Source organism: Dama dama, chromosome 5 (assembly GCF_033118175.1).
Source record: "Dama dama isolate Ldn47 chromosome 5, ASM3311817v1, whole genome shotgun sequence".
Taxonomy (NCBI): domain Eukaryota; kingdom Metazoa; phylum Chordata; class Mammalia; order Artiodactyla; family Cervidae; genus Dama; species Dama dama.
Window position 1 is genome coordinate 2,022,650 of NC_083685.1, and position 25,038 is coordinate 2,047,687.

A 25,038-nucleotide genomic window follows, 5' to 3' on the forward strand; every position below is an offset into this window, starting at 1 on the left:
TCCTCTGTCCGCCTGGCCCCTGGAGTCTGTGTTTGCTCTTGGCCCTGACGTCTTGAGCCCTCAGTCCCTGCCAGACCCCTCCGTGATTTTCCGCTTCTGTAGCCCAGGTGCTTCCTCCGTGAACCGCGGTCCCCCAGCCCACTGGCCAGGACTGTCCTGACGGGAGATGTGGGGACAGCCGCGCCAGAGCCATGTGCCCAGGGGGCCCGGGCCTTCCTCTCCTCCTCGGGCACTGGCTGGCCCCAGCCCAGCCTCAGCTCTCCCGGCCAAAGCCCGGGGTTCCCGCTGAGGCCCTGCCCGTCTCCCCGTCCGTCCTGCCTGAGTGCAGGGCCCCTCGCCTCGCCTGCCTTCAGGGGATGGTGCCCCCACACAGCACCTCCGACGATCCCAATTTTATGGGGGTCAGAGCCCCGTTCATCATCTCTTAAGTCTAACGCCCGCCTCGAGGCCAGCAGAGGCCGACCCTCGGACAGGTGTGACCCGTGGGCCCCGGGGGATCAGGGCTCCCGGATGGAGGAGTTCCTGCCCCAGGGGACCCGCTCCTTCCTGGCCACTGTCCCAAGAGCCTCTAGTCAGCTCGCCCCGTCTCAGCTGTGTCCACCCGGCCCCTCAGCCCAGGGCGGGCGAGACCCCTCTCTCTCTGCCCTCCTGGGGCCTCCCTCAGGCTGCCCGCTGTGTCCCTGGAGCCTGGTCACAGTCCCCGCCGAGCCCACAAGCTCTCGCCTGGCCCTCCCGGCCGGGGCACGGAGCTCACAGCCTGGAGCCTGGGGCTTGGAGATGCCCCTAGTCAGCACCAGCCTCTGGCCCGCACCCCAGCGTCTGACCCGCAAAGGGGAACAAGTCCCTGCATTCCTGGACCAAACCCCAGCCCCAGTGCCCGGATTGGCCCCAACGGACGGTAGGACTCTGGAGGCTCCTGCTGGTTACCCCAAGACCAACCGGCCTCCCATCCCTGCCCCACGGAGAAAGGTGGGGATCGGCTCTTAAGGCCGGGGGGACAGAGAGGAAGCCGCCCCCAGAGCAAGAGAAGTGACTTTCCCGAGAGAGCAGAGGGCGAGACAGGCCGGGGAAGGGCTGAGAGCCACTTACTCAGGACGGTGAGCCGGGTCCCGCCGCCGAAGACAAAACACAGTGACTGAGCCTCGGACCAAAACCCGCCGGGCCAGCACCTGGGGCCTGCCCCCCGGGGGGCTGCGCCAAGCGGGAACCTGCTGGGCGTGACGGGCACAGGGCTGCAGCCGCTGGGGCTGTGTCCGCGGGCTGAGGGGAGGCGTGGAGCCAGCCCTCTGGAGGCCAGGGCACGCCTGGGTGGGCTCATGTCCTGGAGGTGTCCCCCTGCCCAGCCCCCTGGCCGAGGCAGCAGCCTCACAGGCCTTGGAGTCGTCAAGCGTGTCCCCCTCGCTCGGAGGCTGTCCTGGCCACCACTGACTCCTCAGCGCTGACGGAGACGCCGCGTCTGTGTGGCGCGGCAGAGGAGTACCGGGCTGGCTCGGACCTGCCCGGCCGCTCCTGGCCTCACTGTCAGGCCGCTGGGTGTTCCTTCTGCACCATTTCTCACAGTCCAGCCGGGCAGCTTCCTTCCTGGGTCTGTGGACACCAGAATATTCCCAAGGCCCCAAGTGGGGAACCCCTGCCCTGTCTCCTCCACCCACGGAGACGCAGTTCAGTCCATTCTCTTTGATGAAGCCTTTCCTGCTGTCTCAGATCACTGTCTTTCTATACATCTGTTTCTCCATCCATCCAACATCCATCATCCATCCATCTGTCATCCAACATCATCCATCCATCCATCATCCATTCATCCATTATCATTCATCATCCATCCATCCATTATCATCCATGCATCTGTCATCCATCATCCATCCATCCATCCATCATTCATCTGTCTGTCCAACAATGGCCATCAAGCACCCGTCTGCCAGGCCCTGTTTCACACGCTGGGACGTGGTGGGGGGAGCCCTCTCTCCCACCGCTATCCCTCCCTGAAGCTTCTCAGGTCGAGTCTAACAAGGTCCCCGTCCCGGTCAAGTCTGTGATCCCCCCGCAGCCCCCCAGTGCCCTTACCCTCTCTCTGCTTCTGACCCACACTGTGCACTCGGACAACCACCCAGGGACCTTGCATCCCTATTCCCTTCCTGACCTCTTTTTTTGGCTCTGGATTTATACACATTCTGCCTCCCGGATGCGTCTCTGCTTGAGTGTCCCACAGACAACTCAGACTCTGCATCCTCCATCTAAACTGCTCCCAGTTCCTTGCAGATTTGGTCCCCTCGTTGTTCTCAATTCGGTAGATTTCTCCCCAAGCCAGAGGCCTGGACTCATCCCGTAATGTTGCCCCTCATTGAGTCAGCCTCTGTGTCCTATCATAACAAAAAATACCCCTACAAGTCTCGGAAAAACAGAACACCCAGATTGCACTGTAAGAGTTTATGATGACAGGAATCCTCAGGCCTTGCCAAATCTGATATTATCTCCTGACGTAGTTAATCTAAGTAGGAAGGTAACCCCTACTACACTGGGTCCAGCATCCTTTTAATTCAGCAGTGGAACTTTTTGGTCATGGTTGTATCTAAGGTATGCACATACGATTTTTGAAACAAAATTTAACAGAACAGCAATGTAAATTCAGCACTTATTTCTGATTAAAGAAAGCAAATATCTTGCCTTTTACTAAGTTAATTATCTAAGGACACACCCTCAACTTAATGAACAGTATCTCCTGAAACTCACAGCATGCCTCACAATTAAAGGCAAAACCACTTTAGAGGCCATTGTTCCCATGCTCGCTTTTATTATTTAACATCTTCTACAGATTCAAGCCCACAAGATGAGCTGGGGGGAAGAGTGTGAATGTTAGGAAAGATGAGATAAAATTGGTTTTTGCAGGTGAGGGGCTAGTTTACTTTAAAAAAAAAACAAAAGCAAGCTCAAGATGAACTGAAGGACTATTAGAACTAGTACGAGAGTTAACCTGTGATTGAATACAAGCAGGCGAGGCAAACGTCAGCAGGTTTCCTTCTATACAGGCGGTAACCACTGAAAATACGAAATGGGGGAAGCACTGACAATCTCGATAAAAGTTCTATTAAAAGCCCTAGGAATAAACTTAATACGGAATGTACAAGATCTGTGAGGATAAAATATAGCACAACCTGATGAACGGACACAGCAGCAAAGACCTCAATTCCCCTCAAGTGAACCCGTGTACTCCATGAAATTACAAGCGCAACATCAAAGGAATAATTTTGAACTTCCCTGGTGGTCCAGTGGCTAAGACTCCAAGCTCCCAAGGCAGGGGGCCTGGGTTCGACCCCCTGGTCAGGAAACTAGAACCCACATGCTGCAACTAAGAGTTTGCAAGTCGCAACTAAAGCTCCAGAGTGCCGCAGCTAAGACCCGGCGCAGCCAAATAAATAAATATAAAAAAAAAAAAATCAGTGAACCAGTTCTCAAGTCCAACAGTAAGAATAATGGTGGAGTTCAGTTCAGTCGCTCAGTTGTGTCCGACGCTTTGCGACCCCACAGACTGCAGCACGCCAGGCTTCCCCGTCCACCACCAACTCCCGGAGCTTACTCAAACTCACGTCCATTGAGTCGGTGATGACATCCAACCATCTCATCTCACTGGTGGCGAATAGACACAAATATTTTGACTGAGAATAATACCGGCAGAATTATTCTCTAACAGGTACCGAAACACCCTGTAAAGCTGCAATAATTAAAACATGGTGGAAGGGATGTGGGAATTGATGGTTAGAACCACAGAGAGGATGTGATAAGTCAGTAATTCAGCATTTGGTGAAAGCTGTGTTTGTATTCAACAAAGACAGGACGACCGGTTCCCCATTTGGAAAATATATAAGGATACATTTCTACCAACACAAAAATAAATTCAAGGAGAAGTAAAAACAAACACCAAAACAATAGAAGTACAGGAATAAAATTAAAAAAAAAAATCAAAATAGAAATGTCTTTCTTATGCTTGCCATGGATCACAAACACCATAAAGAAAAACAATCGATCTGACACGTAAAAATTAAAAAGGCTTGATGTTGAAAGACCCAATAAACGAAATTGGAAAACGGATCAGGCAAAAATATTTACCACATACATAATTAATGAGGGGTTACTATCCCAAATGGATGAAGAGTTTCTATAAATCTTAAAATACAACCAACCAAACGAAAAATAAACCAGACAAAATTACAACCGGTACATTCACAGAAGAAATAAAATCAATCAATAAAAATATGAAAGGAAAATAAATTTCACCAACAATCAAATAAACAAACAGCAAACAGTTTTGTTCTCGTTTTTGCTCTTCAGACGCGCAAAATAAAAACAAGATCCAAATGTCACATTATTGGCGAGAATGGAGAGGAAAAAGCACTGTCATTCACTGCAGTGAACGGAAGCTAGAACAGTCACTTGGGAGGACCATTAGCGTCACCTATGAAAATTTCAAAGCCTGTTGTCTCTGACCCAGCATCCCATTTTTAGGCATCTTTCTAGTGAGATACAGCATACAAAGTATGGGCACATAGCTACGCACGTTTCCACGTAGCATCTTTTGTAATTTACATTTTTTAGTGGAAGCAACCTAAATGTCCACTCATAGGGGAATGATTAGAGACAAGCTGCTTCATCCAGACTTTGAATTCACACAGAGCCATTCAGAGAACTTGGGGGATCCATGTGGGCTGATATAGAAAAATCTCAACAGACTGTTTAGAAAGATAGTTGCAGGCTCATAGGCAGAGTATGAGTCCATTTTGAAAAATAAAGCCCACCACCCATTAGCTGTGTGTGTGTGTTTTTAGGGACATACACGCCTAGGAGGAGGGCCAGAAGTGTACAGACCCACGTGACATTGTCTCTCGCTGGAGAATGGGTTTTAGGGTAAGACGTGTGGGGTTGGCGTGCAGAAACTCTCAATTTCTGCTTTATACATTTCTGTGCTCAATCTTTTTTTAAAAGCACACATTATTTTGGTATTAAAAAGCATTTTAAAAGATAAAATTTTATATATATATTCTTGTGAACATTTTCATAACTATTTTTTATAGTTTATAATTTTATAATTATATTTCATACAATTATAACTTTATAATTTTATAAAATTATAAAGCAAAAATTAAGAATATCTGGTTAGAGACACATTATTGACATATTTCTATATTTTCTGACAAGCTTTTGAAAGTGCACACATGCTTTAAAAACCCAATTTTAGAAATATCATTTTGGAAGTTTGTGTTAAGATGCCTTACTATGGCTGTTCCATGCTGTGTTTCACCACACCCTTTCTGTTGGATATTTAGGTTATTTCCAGTTTTCTCCCATCATTAATAAGTTGAGTTTCTGGCCTGTAAACCTTTGGTCACATCTTTTTTATTGTTCCCCTGACCCCAGATGAATTCCTAAAAGCGGAATTACACAATTTAAAGAAATACGCTTTCTTTTATGACTTGCAGCATTTTGCCGAAAAGGGTGTACAGTTTAGATTTTTATAGCCGGTTCATGACAGTGCCTGTTCCTCCCCGTCAGCCCTCTGATGATGCCACCGAAAATTCGCCTGCCGATTCCATAGGCCATCTCGGTGCCTGGTCACCGAGGACCACCCCCCCGCTCTCCATCACCTTTTCACAGCTTCTCCTCCATCCTCTAACCTGACCTCACACTGGTCTCTGATCTGAAGCAATTTTTCCAGAGCATGAACTGGACTCTGACAGCCCCGCACTTAAATCCCTCAATAGCTGCCCTGGATCCCGGGATAAAGGATGGGGTGGACAAGACCCCCATGGCCTGTACCCCACTCTTCCCAGCTCTGGAAGCTCCCTGCAGGCCTGTGCACCCTTCTCTTCTCCTTAGCCTCCCCCATCCCAGGTCAGTGCCCCACACCTGGACATGACCCCTTGGTTCAGGCTTGGCCTCATTAGACACTTAGGAACCTTGCTGAGAAGCTGTCCTCCTTGGGGGAGACCGAGCCGAGCCCTTGCTTCCTTCTCTGGACACCTTGCAGACTTGCCCCTTCTCTTGGACTGTTTTCTTAAAACACTGGACACTCTGGTGCCTGTCTAGTCCCGGGATTTCTACAGTCCTGGGACTTCGCCCGTGTGCTGTGTGACCTTGGGGAGCTTGCCTCACCTCTCTGGACCTCTGTCCCCACCTGTAAGAAGGGGAGGGAGGCAGACCCGCCTTGTGGAGCCGCTGCCCCCCAAAATGATGAGTGCCTTCTGGGTACATCCTGCCCCCGTTGCGCTGTGTCTGCCGTGCTCAGAGGGCCGGGGTGAGGCAAGAGGGACACCAGCCATGGGTGCAAAATCTCAGGGGCGCCAAAAACTCCATGAGATGAATAATATTTCAATACAATATTAAAAAATAAAAACCAACACAAACAAAGGCACACTAGGCCAAGTGTCAACACCGTAAGTAAAGCCACTGTCTGCTCAGGCCCCTTCTCCCCAGCTGGCTTTCCCTTCTCGTTCCCCGCCCCTGCAGGCATCCACCCCTGGGTCCCGTCGGAGGGAAGCCCCACACCCCCCACGACTGCCCCGGCCCTTACCTGTCCCACAGGCTCCACGGGCTCTTTCCTGCCGGGGCTTCCACGCGGGGGGCTGTGTTCCGAGGCGTCACCGTCGGGGGCAGCAGGCCGTGGGCGCCCACCGCCAGGCCCAGCAGGATGAGAGGCCAGGGCTGCCTGGGGACACCGTGCTGACCCCTGAGGGCCTCACGGGCCCCCTGGCCTGGCCTGGACCTCACGTGCCCCCAGGGCCCAGGGCACCTTGGGCAGATGCGCTGGTGTGGGCTCCTCCTTGGAGGGGGTCGAAAGTGCCCCCGCTTCCCCTTGCTGGCAGGGGCCGTCCCGGTGCGCCCCGCCCCAGGGGCCCCGTCCTCTGCCAGGGCCTTCTGTCCCTGCCCCCAGCACCGCCTCCTCCCCCAGGGCCGGTACTGGGGGGCCTCTCCCGGGGGGGAGGTCTCTGCCAACTGCTCTGCTGTGGTTCCAGGGCTCAAGGGCTTCTCACTAAAGCCCGCCCACCAGCCCAGCCCCACCCCGGGCCCTGGCTCTGCACACCAGGTCTGTTCCGCTTCTCTGCTCTGCGAGGTTGTCTCGTGGCCCTAGAGAGGCCGTGGAGGGCTGGGGTCCCGGTGCTGTCAGGACTCTGGGTGTAGGAAGAACTCCACGCGGCAGGTTGCACGCTCCTGCTCATCACGGCCCGCACCTACCCTCTGGCTTGCCAGTTGCTTCAGTTCTGTCATTCATTCAGTCGTGTCCGACTCTTTGCAACCCCATGGACTGCAGCACACCAGGCCTCCCTGTCCGTCACCAACACCCAGAGTTTACTCAAACTCATGTGCGTTGAGTCGGTGATGCCATCCAACCATCTCATCCTCTATTGTCCCCTTCTCCTCCCCCGTTCGATCTTTCCCAGCATCAGGGTCTTTTCCAATGAGTCAGTTCTTTGCATCAGGTGGCCAAAGTATTGGAGTTTCAGCTTCAGCATCAGTCCTTCCCATGAATATTTAGGACTGATTTCCTTTAGGATTGACAGATTGGGTCTCCTTGCAGTCCAAGGGACTCTCAAGAGTCTTCTCCAACATCACAGTTCAAAAGCATCAATTCTTCAGCACTCAGCTTTCTTTATGGTCCAACTCTCACATCCATACATGACTACTGGAAAAACCATCACTTTGACTAGATGGACCTTTGTGATCCAGTTGCTTAGGTCCACTTAAGTCCAGCTCTGCAGCCCTCCAAGTTCTCTATTTCAGCAACTCTGGGGAAGGACCCCAAAGGCACTCTTCTGGAAGGGACCTTTCAGACATGTCTGGCCCTCATATTTTGAGGCTGATACTCCTTAACGTTCCTGCTACATTTGGTGAAAATCGGCCCAGCCTGTTCCATGGGATGTGGTATCAGACGCACAGCCTGGGACTTCAGTTCCTTCACATAGATAGCATGCTGGGAGACAGTGTCTGTGGATCTCTGCGTTTCTGCACGTCTCAGGAGCAAAGACACGCATCGCCTTTGTCATGGATTGTCTTTGGATGTTTGTGGAATGAGAAACCCTGGAAGGTAGAGCTGGCACCTCCCTCCGGAGCTGAGCAGACGTGGGCCCCTGGCTTGGCTGTGTGGGTGTGTCCTGGCTCCTTTGCATCGCCCCGTCGGGCTCAGAGAACCACTGCTTGGACGACGCTCGTGGCCCGACCGCCGCTCTGGCTGAGTGACAAGCTGGCCTTTGTCTCCAGCCCAGCATCTCGGGTCTGCCCGCATCAGTGCAATTGTGGCAGCCTCACAGTTTAACTGGCAGGCAGGATGACCTCCCAGACCCTCCACAGCTCTCGATAATGACAATAATGACAATGATGAGCGGGGAAGGAGGGGGCGAAGTGGATGGCGGGGATCAGAACCTCACCGTTTGACCAAACTCATAAAGCAGTTTCGGAGAAACCCCAGGCTGCCTGGTCCATGCTGAGGCTGGGCTGCACACACACATCCCTGGCCTTGGACACTGGCCAGCACTGAGCAGTAATGGGGTGCGGGTGCCCTAACAACTGCCATGTAGCTATGGGGGAGCCCCGAGGGGCCCCAATCCAGTCCAACTTCTCCCCGCCGTGGTGCTTTGCTTATTCCAGCCTGGGACCTGTGCTCCTCACATCTTGGGGGCTGGGTCCTGCCTCCTACCCCCGGGGTCCCAGGCGGAAGCTGCTTCGTCCCAGCACCCCCCGTGCGGCTGTGACACTCCCCACTGCCCAGGGCCTGGAGGCTGCGGAGGCCCCCCGGGACAGCCCCAGGTTTCGGGGAGATAAAGGGACTGTCCCTGAACTCAGCGCGTGACTCCAGCTGCCCCCCTTCCCCCACCCTGCACCTGCCCAGGCCTCGGGGCCGACTCCACTGCAGACCACTTCCTCCTGCGGGGGCTGCGGTCGGAAATCCAAGTCTGGCTAGACCCCGGGGGACCCTCGGGGGACGGGCAGGGCCTTCCCAGCCCATGCAGCTGCAGCCCTGGCCACGCCACTCAGGCCTGCCTACACCCTGCAGGGCTGAGCACGGCTCAGAGCTGGGTTCCAGCTGGCTCAGAGATGTCGGGGTCCAGCTGTCCTGCTGGGTGGACCCCCTTCCCAGGGCCTCTTGCTCCTCTGCGCCTCCGCCCCTGCCCACCTCCCCTGGAGTGGAGGGGTATGTCGTGTCCAGGCACTTCCATCTGCTCCTGCCCACTCTCCACCCCGCAGGCCCCAGAGACCCTGCCTGCGGCCACTGAGGACACCTGTCTCCTAGGCCCAGGCTGCCCCCAGCTCCCCACTTTCCTCCTCCCCAAAGTCAAGCCTGGCGGATCCGTCTCTTAAGTGCTTCACTGTTGGGGCTTGGAGCGTTTGAGGTGGAGTGGGGGACAAAGGGTCGTCTGGAGGTGTGACCAGGTTTCTGGAATCAGGGTCTGGCTCTGCGGTTCCTGAGCCCCCTCTGAGGGGTCCCCGGGAACCCTGAAGACCCCGGCTCCTCTGGTGATCCTGGGGGTGCAGAAGCTCCCCCACCCTGAGCTGTCTTTCAGCAAATGGGGAGAGAATCCTGAGGCTTCTGGAGACGTGACAGACTCCCCCACCTGGCAGTCCCTTCTGCGGATGCAGGAACAGAGGCACAGAGAGGGAGAGTTTCTTTCCTAAGACACACAGCAACTTGATGTAAAGACGGTGTCCTGGGACTTACCAGCACCAGCCGGAAACCTGGGAGGACCAGGCTTTTTGGGACATGGCGGTGGGGTGGGGTCCAGCCTGGAACTTGGGAGCTCTGGGAAATTTCCCTCCCTTAAACAGATGGGGAAACAGTGGAAACAGTGACTGACTTTATTTTTTTGGACTCCAAAATCACTGCAGATGGTGACTGCAGCCATGAAATTAAAAGATGCTTGCTCCTTGGAAGGAAAGTTATGACCAACCTAGACAGAATATTAAAAAGCAGAGACATTACTTTGTCAACAAAGGTCCGTCTAGTCAAGGCTATGGTTTTTCAAGTGGTCAGGTATGGATGTGAGAGTTGGACCATAAAGAAAGCTGAGGGAAAAAGAATTGATGCTTTTGAACTGTGGTGTTGGAGAAGACTCTTGAGAGTCCCTTGGACTGCAAGGAGATCCACCCAGTCCATCCTAAAGGAAATGAGTCCTGAATATTCATGGGAAGAACTGATGTTGAAGCTGAAACTCCAATACTTTGGCCACCTGATGTGAAGAACTGACTCATTGGAAAAGACCGTGATTCTGGGAAAGATTGAAAGCTGGAGGAGCAGGGGACGACAGAGGATGAGACGGTTAGATGGCATCACTGACTTGATGGACATGAGTTTGAGTAAACTCTGGGTGTTGGTGATGGACAGGGAGGCCTGGCGTGCTGCAGCTGGTGGGGTCACAAAGAGTCAGACACGACTGAGCGACTGAACTGAACTGAACGGAGTGGACGGGCCTGGTAGCGGGCAGCAGAAACCCGCTGTAGAGGGAGACACTGCCCAGAAAGTGTGGAGCTCAGACACAGGACAGGGGAGACCTGGGGGTGGGGGGGGTAGGCGGCTCCAGTGGAGGAGTTGGTGGGGGAGGGCGCAGGGGCTGGCCTCCGTCTTCCTGGCACCCCTGGAACTCCTGGCAACCCGACCAGTCCTAGGGTTTGGGGGTACTTAAGATGAGTCACATCAATACATGTCAGAGCCTGACTTCACTTACTATTTCGATGCTTTATTGATCCGGATTGGGGGAGTGGGGCAGGAACTTAATTTCAATTCTAAAACCTATTGCATTAGATATTTCTCTCTCTCTCTTTTTTCTTTTTTAAATTTGGCCATGTCTTGTGACTTGTGGGATCTTCGTTCCCCGACCAGGGACTGAACCGGTGCACCCAGCAGTGAAAGTGCTAACCGCTGGATAGCCAGGGAGGTCCCGGAATATTGTTTTCCTTGATGACTGGGTTTTGGGACACTTCCTGGGCCAGAGAGGGCAAGGCCAGCAGCACCCACCTCTCCTGGCCAGGTGGGTTTATATTACTATCTGGTGGGTAGCTCTTATTTTCCAGGTCCTTTCCAAAGGTCTGGACCGATGCCTGGGAGGGGCACACTCCTGTCACGAGGAGACCCTACTTTGGCGGCTGGTGGTTTTGCAGCTCCCTTAACTGTCCCCCCGGCAACTATCAGCTCGGTGAGTCCTCCTGGGACCCCCGGACAGTGGTTCAGACTGACACATTCTCACATCCTTGCTCTGGTCACGGGAAATGCTTCGCCCGATGGCTAACAATGCCAAGGTGATTTATATTTGATTCTTACTTCATTATTCTAAACGCCAAACACCTAAACACCCTGACGTTTATTTCTCACTATCCATGGCAGCCAACAGTACCTGTTGCTATTTCAAGAATGATAAGTAGTCTGGTGACTTATCTTGCTTTCAGAGAGTTTTTATAAATGTAGGTAAAGGAACATAGACGATCTACATCATTTTAATGTTGATTTCACTAGACAGACACATCCTTTAATTTTCAGTGATTTTATGATATTCCTCAAAATGCACAGTAATATGTTTGTATGTACCAACACAATGGGAAGGCTTCTAACAGAACTTGGTCAGAACAGGACGTCTGGCAGGGAGGACTAGCTTTGCTAGTTAGATCACATGGTTAGACTCTTCCATCGACTAAATGATTCAAGTCAGCAGCCTCAAGTTTTGGAGGAAGCATATACTGAAAGCAGCAGTCTTTTTTGGCTCCAGGGACAAGGGTGGGAGATGGTTTCAGGATGGTTCAAGTGAACTACATTTATTGTGCATCTTATTTCTCTTATTATTACAACAGCTCCACCTCAGATCTCAGGCATTAGATCTTAGAGGTTGGGAACCCTTGACTTAGAGCACACGACAAGACGCAAGCATTTTTCTCGTAAGATACCGGATTGGCAAAGATGCATTAAAATGACCCGTGCAGGCCTGCTAAGTCATGTCCGATTCTTTCGACCCTGTTGACTATAGCCTACCAGGCTTTTCTGTCCATGAGATTTTCCAGGCAAGAACACTGGAGTGGGTTGCCATTGCCTTCTCCAAGGGATCGTCCCAACCCAGGGATGGAACCCACATGTCTTGTCTTGTCTGCATTGGCAGGTGGGTTCTTTACCAACTGTGCCACCTGGGAAGCACTGAGATGACAGATATTTAAAATTTCCTCAGTCTTTAAAACTATGTCTTCTTTTACAAGGGGCCTCTTAAGTGAAGATTTAAGCAGGAAGCTCTGCTCAAGCTTCCTTGGTGTTCACCCCTGAAACGGAGAAAGTGAACAAGTGGCCGGGTGACGCCTCTCAGCAGGTGGTTTCTTGAAAAGCTGCCTCTGGGGCAGGGCCAGCTTCCAGGGTTTCCCCCAGTGGATGGGACAGAGAACCCTCATCTCAGACGATCCGGAGGTGCATCTGGCCCCCACTCGAATCCTCTTGAAGTCAGGTGGTGTACAATGCTTTGCTTTCTGCAAAATCAAAAGAGTATGAAATGGAGCTGTCAGCTGATAAATCATTCAGAGAAACAATTTCTGACCATCCAGCACGAATCATTTTTGGCACCTAACCAGGAAGGAGTTCATAGCAGGGAGTGACACTCTATTACAAAGCTCCTATTTATGGAACTGAAGGTTCTCCAGGTTTGTTGTAGAAACGAAAGCCAGAACAGCATTGTTGACCATGCTAGACCTACTTCATTCTAGAGGTAAAGAAACAAAGAAGGTGAAGTCGCTCAGTCGTGTCTACTCTGCAACTCCATGGGCTGTAGCCTACCAGTCTCCTCCAGGCCAGAATACTGGAGTGGGTAGCTGTTGCCTTCTCCAGGGGATCTTCCCAACCCAGGGATCGAACCCAGGTCTCCCGCATTGAGGGCAGATTCTTTATCAACTGAGCCACAGGCGAAGCCCCTAGAGGTAAAAGTAAATTATGCTAATTGATGGATCCATGAATCAACACTAGTTGATAATTATTTACAAGGATTTCAGGACTTCCCTGGTGGTACAGTGGATGAGAATCTGCCTGCCAGTGTGGATTTGGTCCCGTCCAGGCAGAGCCCACCTGCCACAGAGCAACAAAGCCCATGTGCCTCAACTACGGAGCCCGAGTGCCTAGGGGCTGTGCTCCCGACAAGAGACAACTCCAGGCTGAGAAGCGAAAGAGTCGCCCCGCTGGCCACAGTTAGAGAAAGCCCACCCAGCAACAAAGACCCTGGGCAACCAAAAATTAAAAATAAGTAAACGAGCTGTAAAAATAAAGATTTCAATCCATTTATGTCATTTGAGTCAAACTCTGCTCCTAATAGGGTAATAACTCAAGGTAGGAGAAAACTTTTAGCACTTAAAATCACGGTGCTATTGAAAATTTTTTAAATGATTGTATGTTGTTCTGACAGAGATTTATGGCAGGGTATTGAATGAGAATTTTGGGTATGAAAATGCATGAGCATAAGTCCATTCGATACGTCTACATCTCCATTCCTGCCCTGGAAATAGGTTCATCTGTGCCATTTTTCTAGAGTCCACATGTATGCACTATCATGTGATATTTGTCTTCCTCTTTCTGACTTACTTCACCCTGGGTGACAGAATCTAGGTCCACCCATATCTCTACCAATGACCTTATTTTGTTCCTTTTAGTAGGTGAGTAATGCTACATTGTATGTATGTACCACATCTTTTTAAAAAAAATTTATTTAATTTTTCTCATTTTTGTTTTCTAAATGATGAAAATATAACAACACATTTAGAAGAGACTTGGAAAACACAGAACAAGTTTACATATAGTTCCACCATATATTACAAATATTTTTTAAGTAGATAAATTAAGATTTTTAGTTGGAGTTTCAACATCAAGCTCTCAAAAATTAATAGAATGAATATATAGAGAAGTAGAAGGATAGTGTAGACCTGAAAAGCACTATGAACCAGTTCAACCTAATTAAGATTTATACACAACAGTGTATTTTTTAAATTAATTTTTTAATAATTAATTTAAATTAATTTTTCCACAACAGTGGATCCAAATTCTATTCACTTTCCCATAGACTATAAATGAGGAGACAATGGAACATATCCAGGGACACAAAACGAGGTGCAAAAGTTTAATGGTTTAAAGGAACTGAAATCACAGAGTCTGTTCTCTTATCACTGTGGAAATACGTTAGAAATCATATCAAAAGCTATTTGGAAATAACCCACCCACATATTTTGTAGTGCAATGTGACATTCATCAAGAGAGATCTTTGTGTTAACCACTGAAAGCCTCAATAAAATCAGGAGACTGAAAAAACAGAGGGTGATTGCAGAGAAGAGAACATTTGAATGAGAAGTTAATATCAAAATGAGCAATTAATATCAAAGATACTTTAAAACAATATCATGTATTTGGAAATGAAACGCCCACTTTTAAATGATGGGTGTATCTAAGAAGCCATAGCAAGGAAAGTTAGAAAATATTTATAACAGAATAAAAATGACAAGAGAATTTGCCAGAATTTGTTGCCAGCAGCTGAAGCTGCTCAGTGCAACTAGATATAACGTGCGTCACATCCTCTTTCCTCGTTCGTCTGTCGCTGGACACTTAGATTGTTTCCATGTCTTGGCTATTGTCAACAGTGCAGCTCTGGGGACACCGAGGGCGAAGGGGAGGGTGGGATGGATTGGGAGAGGAGGCCTGACGTATATACACTGCCTTGGATAAAACAGCTGGCTAGCGGGAGCCTGCTATAAAGCACAGGAATCTCAGCGCGGTGCTGTGAGGACCCAGCAGGGTGGGATGGGGAGGTGGGAGGGAGGCTCCGGAGGGAGGGGATGTACGTATTGCGTTTGCCTTCTGCTGAGTTGCCTCAGTTGCGTCCAGCTCTCTGTGACCCCATGGACTGTAGCCTGTCAAGCTCCTCTGTCCATGCGATTCTCAAGGCAGGAATACTAGACTTGGTTGCCATGCCCTCCTGAGGGTACGTAAAACTAATTCACGTTGTTGTACAACAGAATCCAGTGCAACATTGTAATGCAAATATATTCCAATAAAAAATGCTTTTAAAAAAGAAAATATACAAGCAGACCAAAGGTAGTAAGAGATGTGGAATGAAAACACGTCTAAGGAGCAGGAAAGATGAATGTTATAGAGGAATTTTTAAGGAGAATGGTTAGCAAGTCATGATAATTTTTAGCTTCTGAGGAATATACTTAAAGGAGTGGTGTGAACATTTTACAGAAGTTCTGATGAAAATGTTCGGATGTCAGGTTACAAAGGGGCAGGCGTCCTGGGGAGCCCGGTTCTTAGAGGATTTGGGGTGACGGGGGTGGGAGGGCTGGGCTGCAGTCCCGCACCCTGTCCTCCCAGGGAGGCCCCGGGTCTCAGCGCTGGACGATCAGGTAGGCTGACCAGAATGGCTGCCCGACTCAGGGGCCACCAGCAGCCACCAGCGACTGACAATTTCCTGCCAGCTCCTGGAATCTTCCCACCACTCCTGAGAGACGCTGAGCATGGACTGGGGACACGGCTGTCCTAGGACTCAGCCGGCATAGGGAACCCTCTGGCCCAAGGCTGCTGGTGGCAGCCCCCAGGACCTGGGACCCACTGTCCACTTGTCACTGCTCAGCAGGATGAGCAGAGGCCCTGAGCGCACAGAGAGACCCGGGCCTCAGCGTGACCTGCAGCTGCTCAGAGGAGGCCAGAGCGCGGGCCAGGCAGCCGGTGTGTGTCTCCCTTCCCGTCAGCCGGTGACATGTGGGCACTGCTGTCCCACACCTGACAGTGATAGTCGGCCTCGTCCTCCGCCCGGGCCCCGCTGATGGTCAGGGTGGCCGTGCCCCCCGAGCTGGTGCCAGAGAACCGGCCAGGGATCCTGAGGCCTGCTTGCTATTCACATAGATGACCCGCACAAGGCCTGGCCCGGATTCTGCTGGTCCCACTGAACATTTTCACTTCCAATGCTGCTCCCCCCACACGTGATCCTGCCCACTGTCCCGGGGTCACTGACACCGAGGGTGACTGAGTCAGCTCGTAGGAGGACACAGCGCCTTCAGGAGAAAAAAGGAGAGGTGGCTGGAGGTGGAGAACCTCGGGGCAGAATCAGCCTGCCTCACCCAGATTAAGTGCCTAAGAGTCTTTGGGACCCAGGGCTCCCCCGGCCCTCAGACTCAGCCCCCCTGGGCCGTTGTCCTGGTGGACGGAGTCTCTGAGGAAAGGAGACCCCCCTCCCCTTTCTCTGGCAGGCGCAGCCCTCAGGGCTGACCCATCAGTGAGCACAGCGGGGGCTTTTCAGCCCCTCCAGCTGCCCACCCTGCAGAGGGCCAGGAAACACGCTGGCCCCGAGGTCGGCGCCCGCTGAGCTCAGAGTCAGGGCCAGGCCTGTTCCCAGGTCCTGGGCTGGGGTGCGTGGACCCTGGGGCTCACCTGTGCAGTGAGCCAGGGGTCGAGGAGGAGGGGGTCCAGGCCATGGTGGAGGCACCCCGAGTCTGCTCGCCAGGCCCAGGCTGGGCAGGGCTCCTCCCAGCCTGTCTTATCCCCTTGCTGCTGGGGATGCCGATCAGCCCCAGCCCAGGGTGCTGCCTGCAGCCGTGTGGTCAGAAAGGCTCAGCCCAGGAACATGGGCGAGGGCCGCCCTGCACACTCCCCTCAGCCCGGGGCTCCTCCTGCACCTGCTGGTCTCAGGGTCTGGGGGGACAGCTCCACCCCAGACTGGGTCCTGGCCCCCCTCCTGGGAGAGAAGCCCTTGTCACTGAGAGCTCAGAGCTGGAGACTGTCTGTATTTTCTAGGAAACCTGAGGCCTTTGCACCGAAGGATCCTGGGCTCTGCCATGAACATGGCCAGAGTCATGGTGGAGATGTCGGGGTTTCCAGGAAGCCAAGTCCTTCCTCTGCTCCACCCTGGTTCAGGGGAAGGACGTTAATTTCATCCAGGACTTTGAAGTGTCTCATCCTGCACTGTTTTTAGGGGCAGTTCACTTGTGGGTCTGGTTCTAGCTCCACCTCCAGAACTGTTAAGGGAAGGTTCTTCTGACCCTTCAGGTCCCCCGGACGGTGAGCCTCACCAGGCCCACACCACAGGTGACGCACAGCTGCAGGGCCCAGCCCAGACACAGCTCCCGAGTGACGGAGCCACGGATCACACTGCTCCTCTGCCAAGGGCACGGGGAGTTCTGAAAGGTCCCCTGAGGTCCTGTGGTGTCCACCCTTGGCCGTGAGGTCCCGGGCAGCCGGTCGGTACTGGGGCTCAGTGTCGCCATGTGTGGTCTGGGCCATCGACCGGTCATGTGCTCAAAGGAATGACTAAGTGTAAGAAAGAATACCGGCTGTAAATTATAAAAACACCTCATGTGACATATATACATACGAGACATTTATTTCTTTGCCTGCATCGGGTGGCATGCAGGATCTTTATTTGCAACCTGTGGGATGCAGTTTCCTGACCAGGACTGAACACGGGCCCCCTGCACTGGGAGCTCAGAGTCTAGCCGCTGGACCACCAGGGAAGTCCCGGAAATACGGTTTTAAAAGTTGCCTTCAGTTACTGGGGAAACGCAGGAATACAAATAGTGTTTCTAATTAAGACGAATAAATTTCTTGGCTCTGTGTTCCTGGAGCGGACAAGAGAGAAAACTGGGGCCCAGCCCCCTGGGGAGAGATGGGGAAGGAGGAGCTTGTCCTCCAGGAAGGACAGAGGCTGTCAGTGCAGACGAAGAGCGTGGAGTCTGTGCATGCTGACAGGACGACACCACAGAAAGCCGGCCCCTGTCCTTCCGGCCTGAGGTGTGGGTACCCAGCCCTGCGTGGGGATCTGATGCCCAGGTCTCCTCAGCTCCAGGTGCGGGGCCGAGGGACTCTCTGCTGCCCCCCGGTGGCCACTCTGCACGGACAGCGGAAGGGGCCGGAAGTCATCAGTCCGGGTGCAGATTCAGAACCCACTGCCCACGTGCTCATTCCTTGGGCCTTGACTGCAGGTCCCACGGGAGGACCTGCTGCTCTCTTCATGCCCTCAGACTGCCTCAGTGTCAAGCTTAGGGTCTCAGGTCACCTGTGAGATGATGAGCAGACCTGTTTGGAGGAGGAGGCCCAGGGTTCCACCTGCGGCGTCCCTGTGTTGCCCCCTTTGTGACATTAAGTCTCCAAAACACAGACTGTCTTTCTAGATGACTTGGTCTTATTTAATTTGATCACCAGATGTTTTGTAACTCTCTGTAAACAGGTCTTATCTCTCAAGTTAAGCTGATTCCTTGGATACTGTTGTGAATGGAATTGTTTGTTGGTGCATCCAAACCCAGATGATTTTTGCATCTGAATCTTGAGCCCTGATGCATTTCTGAATTCATTATGAGTAAGTTTTTGTGGGCTTTTGAAATTTGTCTGTATTGTATTATGCGCCCAGAGAATAGAGACCCTTTGATTTCTTCCTTCCTGTTTAGATGGCCATTATTTCTTTCTCTTGCTCAGTTGCTGTGACTAGAATTTCCAGGACAGAGTTCAGTGGCAGTGGGGAAAGCTTTCAGTCTTTCACATGGAGTGTGATGTTTGCTGTGGGTTTTTCATAAATGCCCTTCACTGGGTTGAGATAAATTCTTTCTACACAGAATCTTCTGGTGTCTTGTTTCTCTTTTTCCTTTGGTCATGAAAAGATGTTAGATATTGTCAAATATTTTTCTGCACCATTTGTGATATTTACTGCTTTTTCTCTTTAATTTGTTTCGGTGGTATACTCATGATTGATTGTCTTAGGTTGAACCACACTTGCATTCCTGGGGGTGAATGTCACTTGGATTTTGATACATTTTTTTGGATTAAGTTGGCTAATACCTTAAAAGATTTTTTCTTGTATATAAGGCATTGGTGGCTTCATTTTCTTTTCTTGTAGTGTCTTTATTGGTAAGCATAATTCCAGCTTTATGGAATGAACTAGAGAGTATCCTTCCTCCTCTACTGTTTGAAAGATTTTGATAAAGATTAGTGAGTAATTCCTCTTTCAATGGTTGGTGTAATTACCATCATTTCTCCCATGGCTCAGAGGTCAAATATCTGCCTGCTAGGCAGCAGACCCCATGCACAGGGGGCGACTAGAGTTCAGTCTCTGGATTGGGAAGATCCCCTGGGGAAGGAAACAGCTACCACCTCCAGTATTCTTGCCTGGGATATCCCATGGACAGAGGAGCTGGCAGGCTGCAGTCCATGGGTTGCAAATAGTCAGACATGACCTGGCAACTAAACAAGAGTAAGAATTCATAGCCACACCAAGACATGAGTGTAATGCCTCCTTGCTAAGAAATGCATCCGGAGACAGCCAGTCACAAACAGGAGGTGGTCTTCGCAGCTCCCTGCTCCTGACCTCTGGTCATCACGTGAATTCCTTGCTTTGCTTCCACTTCTTTCCAGCTCCTGATGGTGGAGCGAGTGCTCCTGAGACCGTCCCATTTGTTGCTAACCATCAAATGTATTTTTACTCAACTAAAACCCCACATAATAAAAAATACCAAGCCTTTCTTTTGAAAAGGAAAAAAAAAACCAAACACCACATTGGACATATGTCTTCCTTTGCCTGTCTTTAAATGAGACCTGAGTTCTACATTTCACACCGTTGTCAAGAAAACACTATGGAGCCTGGTCCTGGGAACCCTAAATCCATTCCTGACCCCCCTGTGCAGAGCCTGCCTGGAGGGCCGGGAGGAGGGGCTGCCTGGGGGGCTCAGCTCCAGGGGAACCGGGCCAGGCCTGTCCCTGCTGAGTCCACAGTCCTCCCGGGGCTGGAGGAGAGTGTGAGCAGGACGGGAGGGTTTTTGTCTCACTTCCCCGTCTGTCTGTGTCACTGTGAGCAACACCACTACTGACATCAACTGACTGACAGTAATAGTCGGCCTCGTCCTCCGCCTGGGCCCCGCTGATGGTCAGGGTGGCTGTGTCCCCCGAGTTGGAGCCAGAGAACCGGTCAGGGATCCCTGAGGCCCGCTCACTATTCCCATAAATGACCAGCACAGGGGCCTGGCCCGGCTTCTGCTGGTACCAGTTAGCAGGAAGAAATGCTAAATTGTCTCCCTGGCAGGTGATGCTGGCCTTCTGTCCCAAGGACACGGACACCGCAGGCGGCTGAGTCAGCTGAGAAGTGACCACACGAGCTGAAAGAGAGAAGAGAGTGAGCATGGGAAGAGGGCCTCCTCCTGGGCCCCCACTCACCCTGCAGCAGCCTCTGTGCTGAGCTGAGGTTCAGAGCCAACTGAGCCCTCGTCACTTGGGGGCCGCGCCTGGGGGCCGCACCTGTGCAGAGAGTGAGGAGGGGCAGCAGGAGAGGGGTCCAGGCCATGGTGGACGCGCCCTGAGCTCTGCCTCTGAGCCCGCAGCAGCGCTGGGCTCTCTCAGCCCCTTTATTCCCTCTCAGAGCTTTGAGGGGGGCAGCGAGGGTTGGGTTTATGCAAATGCAGCCCCTGGGGCCCCTCACTGAGAGGCAGGGTCACCACACCGTCAGCCCTTGTCTGTCCCCCGCTTCCTCCTCGGCTTCTCACATCTGCACATCAGACTTGTCCCCAAGGACGGAGGTCACTGTCACCTTCCCTGTGTCTGACCACATGCCCGCTGTCCCAAGCCCCCTGGCCTGTGGTCTCCCCTGGGCTCCCCAGCGGGGCGGTCAGCCTGGCAGCCTCCTGCCCGTGGACTGAGGCATGGTGCCCTGGGGTTCACTGTGGCTGTGACCCTCAGAGGTGGTCACTAGTCCTGAGGGGATGGCCTGTCCCATCCCGACTTCCTGCCAAGCGCTGATCCTTGGACACCTGTGGACCTGCAGGCCTGGTTCCCCTGAAGCTCCCCTTGGGCAGCCCAGCCTCTGACCTGCTGCTCCCGGCCGCGCTCTGCTGCCCCCTGCTGGCCACCCCACGTGCTGCCTCTAGTAGAGCTCTGATTTCTCAGCATGACTGTGATTACTGTCTTCAGTTCAGTTCAGTTCATTCACTCAATCCTGTCCGACTCTTTGCGACCCAATGGACTATACAGTTCATGGAATTCTCCAGGACAGAATACTGGAGTGGGTAGCCTTTCCCTTCTCCAGGGGACCTTCCCGACCCTGGAATCAAACCGCTGTCTCCTGACTTGCAGGCAGATTCTTTACCAACTGAGCTATCCTGAGCTGAGTGTAATTATTCTCTTCAGTTCTGTTCAGTCCCTCAGACTTGTCCGACTCTTTGCAACCCCATGGACTGCAGCACATCAGGCCTCCCTGTCCATCACCAATTCCCAGAGTTTACTCAAACTCATTTCCATCGAGTCGGTGATGCCATCAACCATCTCATCCTCTTCACGCCCTTCTCCTCCCTCCTTTAATCTTCCCCAGCATCAGGGTCTTTTCCAATGAGTCAGTTTTTTTACATCAGGTGGCCAAAGTATTGGTCTCAGCTTCTGCATCAGTCCTTCCAATGAATATTCAGGACTGGTTTCCTTTACGATGGACTGGTTGGATCTCCTTGAAGTCCAAGGGACTCTCAGGGGTCTTCTCCAACACCACAGTTCAAAAGCATCAATTCTTTGGTGCTGAGCTTTCTGTATAGTCCAGCTCTCACATCCATACATGACTACTGGAAAAACTAAAGCTTTGACTAGACGGACCATTGTTGGCAAAGTAATGTCTCTGCTTTTTAATATGGTGTCTAGGTTGGTCTTAAATTTTCTTCCAAAGAGCAAGTGTTGTTTAAATTCATGGCTGCTGTCACTGTCTGCAGTGATTTTGGAGCCCCCCAAAATAAAGTCTGTCACTGTTTCCATTTCTTCCCCATCTATTTGCCATGAAGTGATAGGACCAGATGCCATGATCTTAGTTTTCTAAATGTTGAGCTTTAAGCCAACTTTTTCACTCTCCTCTTTCACTTTCATCAAGAGGCTCTTTAGTTCTTCTTTGCTTTCTGCCATAAGGGTAGTGTCATCTGCATATCTGAGGTTATTGATATTTCTCCCAGCAATCTTGATTCCAGCTTGTGCTTCTTCCAGCCCAGTGTCTCTCATGATGTACTCTGCATATAAGTTAAATAAGCAGGGTGACAATATACAGCCTTGACGTACTCCTTTTCCTATTTGGAACCAGCCTGTTGTTCCATGTCAAGTTTTAAGTGTTGCTTCCTGACATGCATACAGGTTTCTTAAGAGGCAGGTCAGGTGATCTGGTATGCCCATCTGTTTCAGAATTTTCCACAGTTTATTGTGATCTACACAGTCAAAGGCTTTGGCATAGTCAATAATGCAGAAGTAGATGCATCTCTGGAACTCTCTTGCTTTTTCCATGATCCAGCGGATGTTGGCAGTTTGATCTCTGGTTCCTCTGCCTTTTCTAAACCCAGCTTGAACATCTGGAAGTTCACAATTCACACACTGTTGAAGCCTGACTTGGAGAATTTTGGGCACTACTTTGCTAGCATGTGAGATGAGTGCAATTGTGCAGTAGTTTGAGCATTCTTTGGCATTGCCTTTCTTTGGGATTGGAATGAAAACTGACCTTTTCCAGGCCTGTGGCCACTGCTGAGTTTTCCAACTTTGCTGGCATATTGAGTGCATCACTTTAACATTATCATCTTTTAGGATTTGAAATAGCTCAACTGGAATTCCATCACCTCCACTAGCTTTGTTTGTAGTGATGCTTCCTGAGGCCCCCCTGACTTCATATTTCAGGCAGTCTGGCTCTAGTGAGTGATCACACTATTGTGATTATCTGGGTCATGAAGATCTTTGTGTATAGTTCTTCTTAGGAACAGATTTTATGATCTCCATCCTTTCATCTCGTTATATCTAGAGAAGCACTAACTCCCTTCATGGTGACATCAGATCCTCATGACTAACAAAAAACCTTTTGTAAAACAGTGCTTAATGGTATTGAACTCCCCCTTCACCAAAACCTTATATAGTGACTTTTCCCCACTGCCCCAGATACCTCTCAGAGCTCTCTGAGATGCTGCCTCCCAGGCTGCAGTCCTCATTTTGCTCCAAATAAAACTTAACTCGCAACTGTCAAGTTGTACATCTGTGTTTAGTTGACAGTACAAATATAAAGGAAATTTTAAATTAAATATAATCCATGGGGAGAAATCCAAACATCTTCTGAGGGAGAGAGAGAGGGAAAGAAAGGAAAGAAGGAGGAGGAGAGGAGAGAAGCAGAGGAGGGCGGCAGAGAGACAGAGGGGAGGACACTGAGGAGGAGGGGAGGGGAGGGGAGGGGAGGGAAGGGAGGGGGAAGGGGGAGGGGAGGGGAGGGGAGGGAGGGGGAAGGGGGAGGGGAGGGGAGGGGAGGGAGAGGCCAGAGTTCCTCAAAGTCTGGACTCACAGCCCAGGTCCGCGGGTGTGTCCTGAAGCAGGGGAGAGCCCGAGCCAGGCCGGACAGAGCTGAGTCTCCAGGCCTCATGGCTGTGACCCAGAGCGGTGTGGTCAGCCCCCTGACCCCAGCCTGGCCCTGCTGGTCGTGGGGGGCTGTGATCCTGGACACAGTGTTTGAGCATCTGTCTGAAATCCCTGCGGAGGCGCCGCTCAGGATGGACCTGCCCGGCCCCACCTGGATCTGCAGGTCCAGGCCCGAGTGGGGCTTCCTGCCTGGAACTGAGCAGCCGGAGGGGTCTGCACCCCAGCAGTGGAGAGGACCCAGGAGTGCTCAGAGCTGCCGGGGGCAGACAGAGCCGCTCTGAGACCCAGGGCTCGGCTCCAAGGGGTCCCCTGAGGTGTCTCCTGGCCAGGGTCAGAGCTGGGATGAGCATGTGGTCTGAGTCGGACTTTCAGAGCTGGTGGCTGCATCCCTGGGGACAGAGGGCTCGGTCCTAACCTGGGGGTCAGAGGGCAGGACGGGAGCCCAGCTGACCCCTGGGGACTGGCCTCCTCTGTGGTCTCCCCTGGGCGGTCACAGCATCCCCTGGACATGCACTGGGAGGAGAATAGCTGGGGCCTGCTGTCAGGAGGGATTTCAGGAGGCCAGACTCAGGGGAGGAGACTCTGACCTGCCCGGGTTATGACTGAGTTTTGGGGGTCCTCCTGGAGGCTCTGGCCGTGCAGGCCATGCAAGGTCATCTCTAGTGGAGCAGGACTCCGCAAGACTGATGAACTGAATCCTCTAGGATTGGCGTGACTGTGAGGGGACAACATTCTAGAACCAACAGGGTGCACAGGTAGCTGGCACTGGGTCCAGTGGCAGCGGGCAGGGCACTCAGGGCCGACTAGGGGCCTGGGGGATTCGATGGTGCCCACAGCACTGGGTCTTCCATCAGAATCCCAGACTTCACAGGGCAGTTTCGGGGATGAGGTCAGGACCTGAGGGCCACAGAGAGGTGGCGATGGCCTAGACAAGCCCATCACAGAGAGATCAGGCGCCGTGATAGGATGGGTGTGTCTGTGTCACTCAGGCCCTGTTTCCCCACATCAACACCAAGGTCCTGTCAGCCCGTCGTCCACTGCGGACCCCCAAGTGCAGAGCCTGCCTTGAGGGCCACAGGAGGGGCCGCCTGGGGGCTCAGCTTGGGGGAACCGGGCCAGGCCTGTCCCTGCTGAGTCCACAGTCCTCCCGGGGCTGGAGGAGAGTGTGAGCAGGAAGGGAGGGTTTGTGTCTCACTTCCCCGTCTGTCTGTGTCACTGTGAACATTGTAACTGCCGCTGTCCCATGACAGACAACAGACAGTAATAGTCGGCCTCATCCTCAGCACGGACCCCGCTGATAGTCAAGATGGCTGTTTTGCCTGAGCTGGAGCCAGAGAACCGGTCAGGGATCCCTGAGCGCCGCTTGCTATCTTGATAAATGACCAGCTGAGGGGCCTGGCCTGGTTTCTGCTGGTACCACTGAGTATATTTTTCATCCAGGAGGTCCCCCGAGCAGGTGATCTTGGCCGTCTGTCCCAAGGCCACTGACACTGAAGTCAGCTGGGTCAGTTCATAGGAGACTGCGGAGCCTGGAAGAGAGGGGGGAGGCGGGATGAGAAGGAAGGACCCCTTCCCGGGCATCCCACCCTGAGCGGTGCCTGGACTGCGCTCTGGGTTCGGGGCAGGCCCAGCCCAGGGTCCTGTGGGGCCTGAGCCTGCGGGCAGGG

General features: G+C 52.2%; 1 protein-coding gene and 1 gene segment (V, D, J or C); both read right to left on the reverse strand.

Annotated features, from left to right (window-relative positions):
- LOC133056298 (immunoglobulin lambda-1 light chain-like) overlaps window positions 1-25,038 on the reverse strand; it is a 228,975-nt gene that overhangs the window by 12,285 nt on the left and 191,652 nt on the right.
- Window positions 1-25,038, reverse strand: part of LOC133056300 (immunoglobulin lambda-1 light chain-like) — an 89,381-nt gene that overhangs the window by 672 nt on the left and 63,671 nt on the right. The window contains exon 3 of the mRNA XM_061141465.1: window positions 1,090-1,126. Coding sequence (XP_060997448.1) covers window positions 1,090-1,126 — 37 coding nt within the window. The remainder of the gene's footprint in view (window positions 1-1,089; window positions 1,127-25,038) is intronic.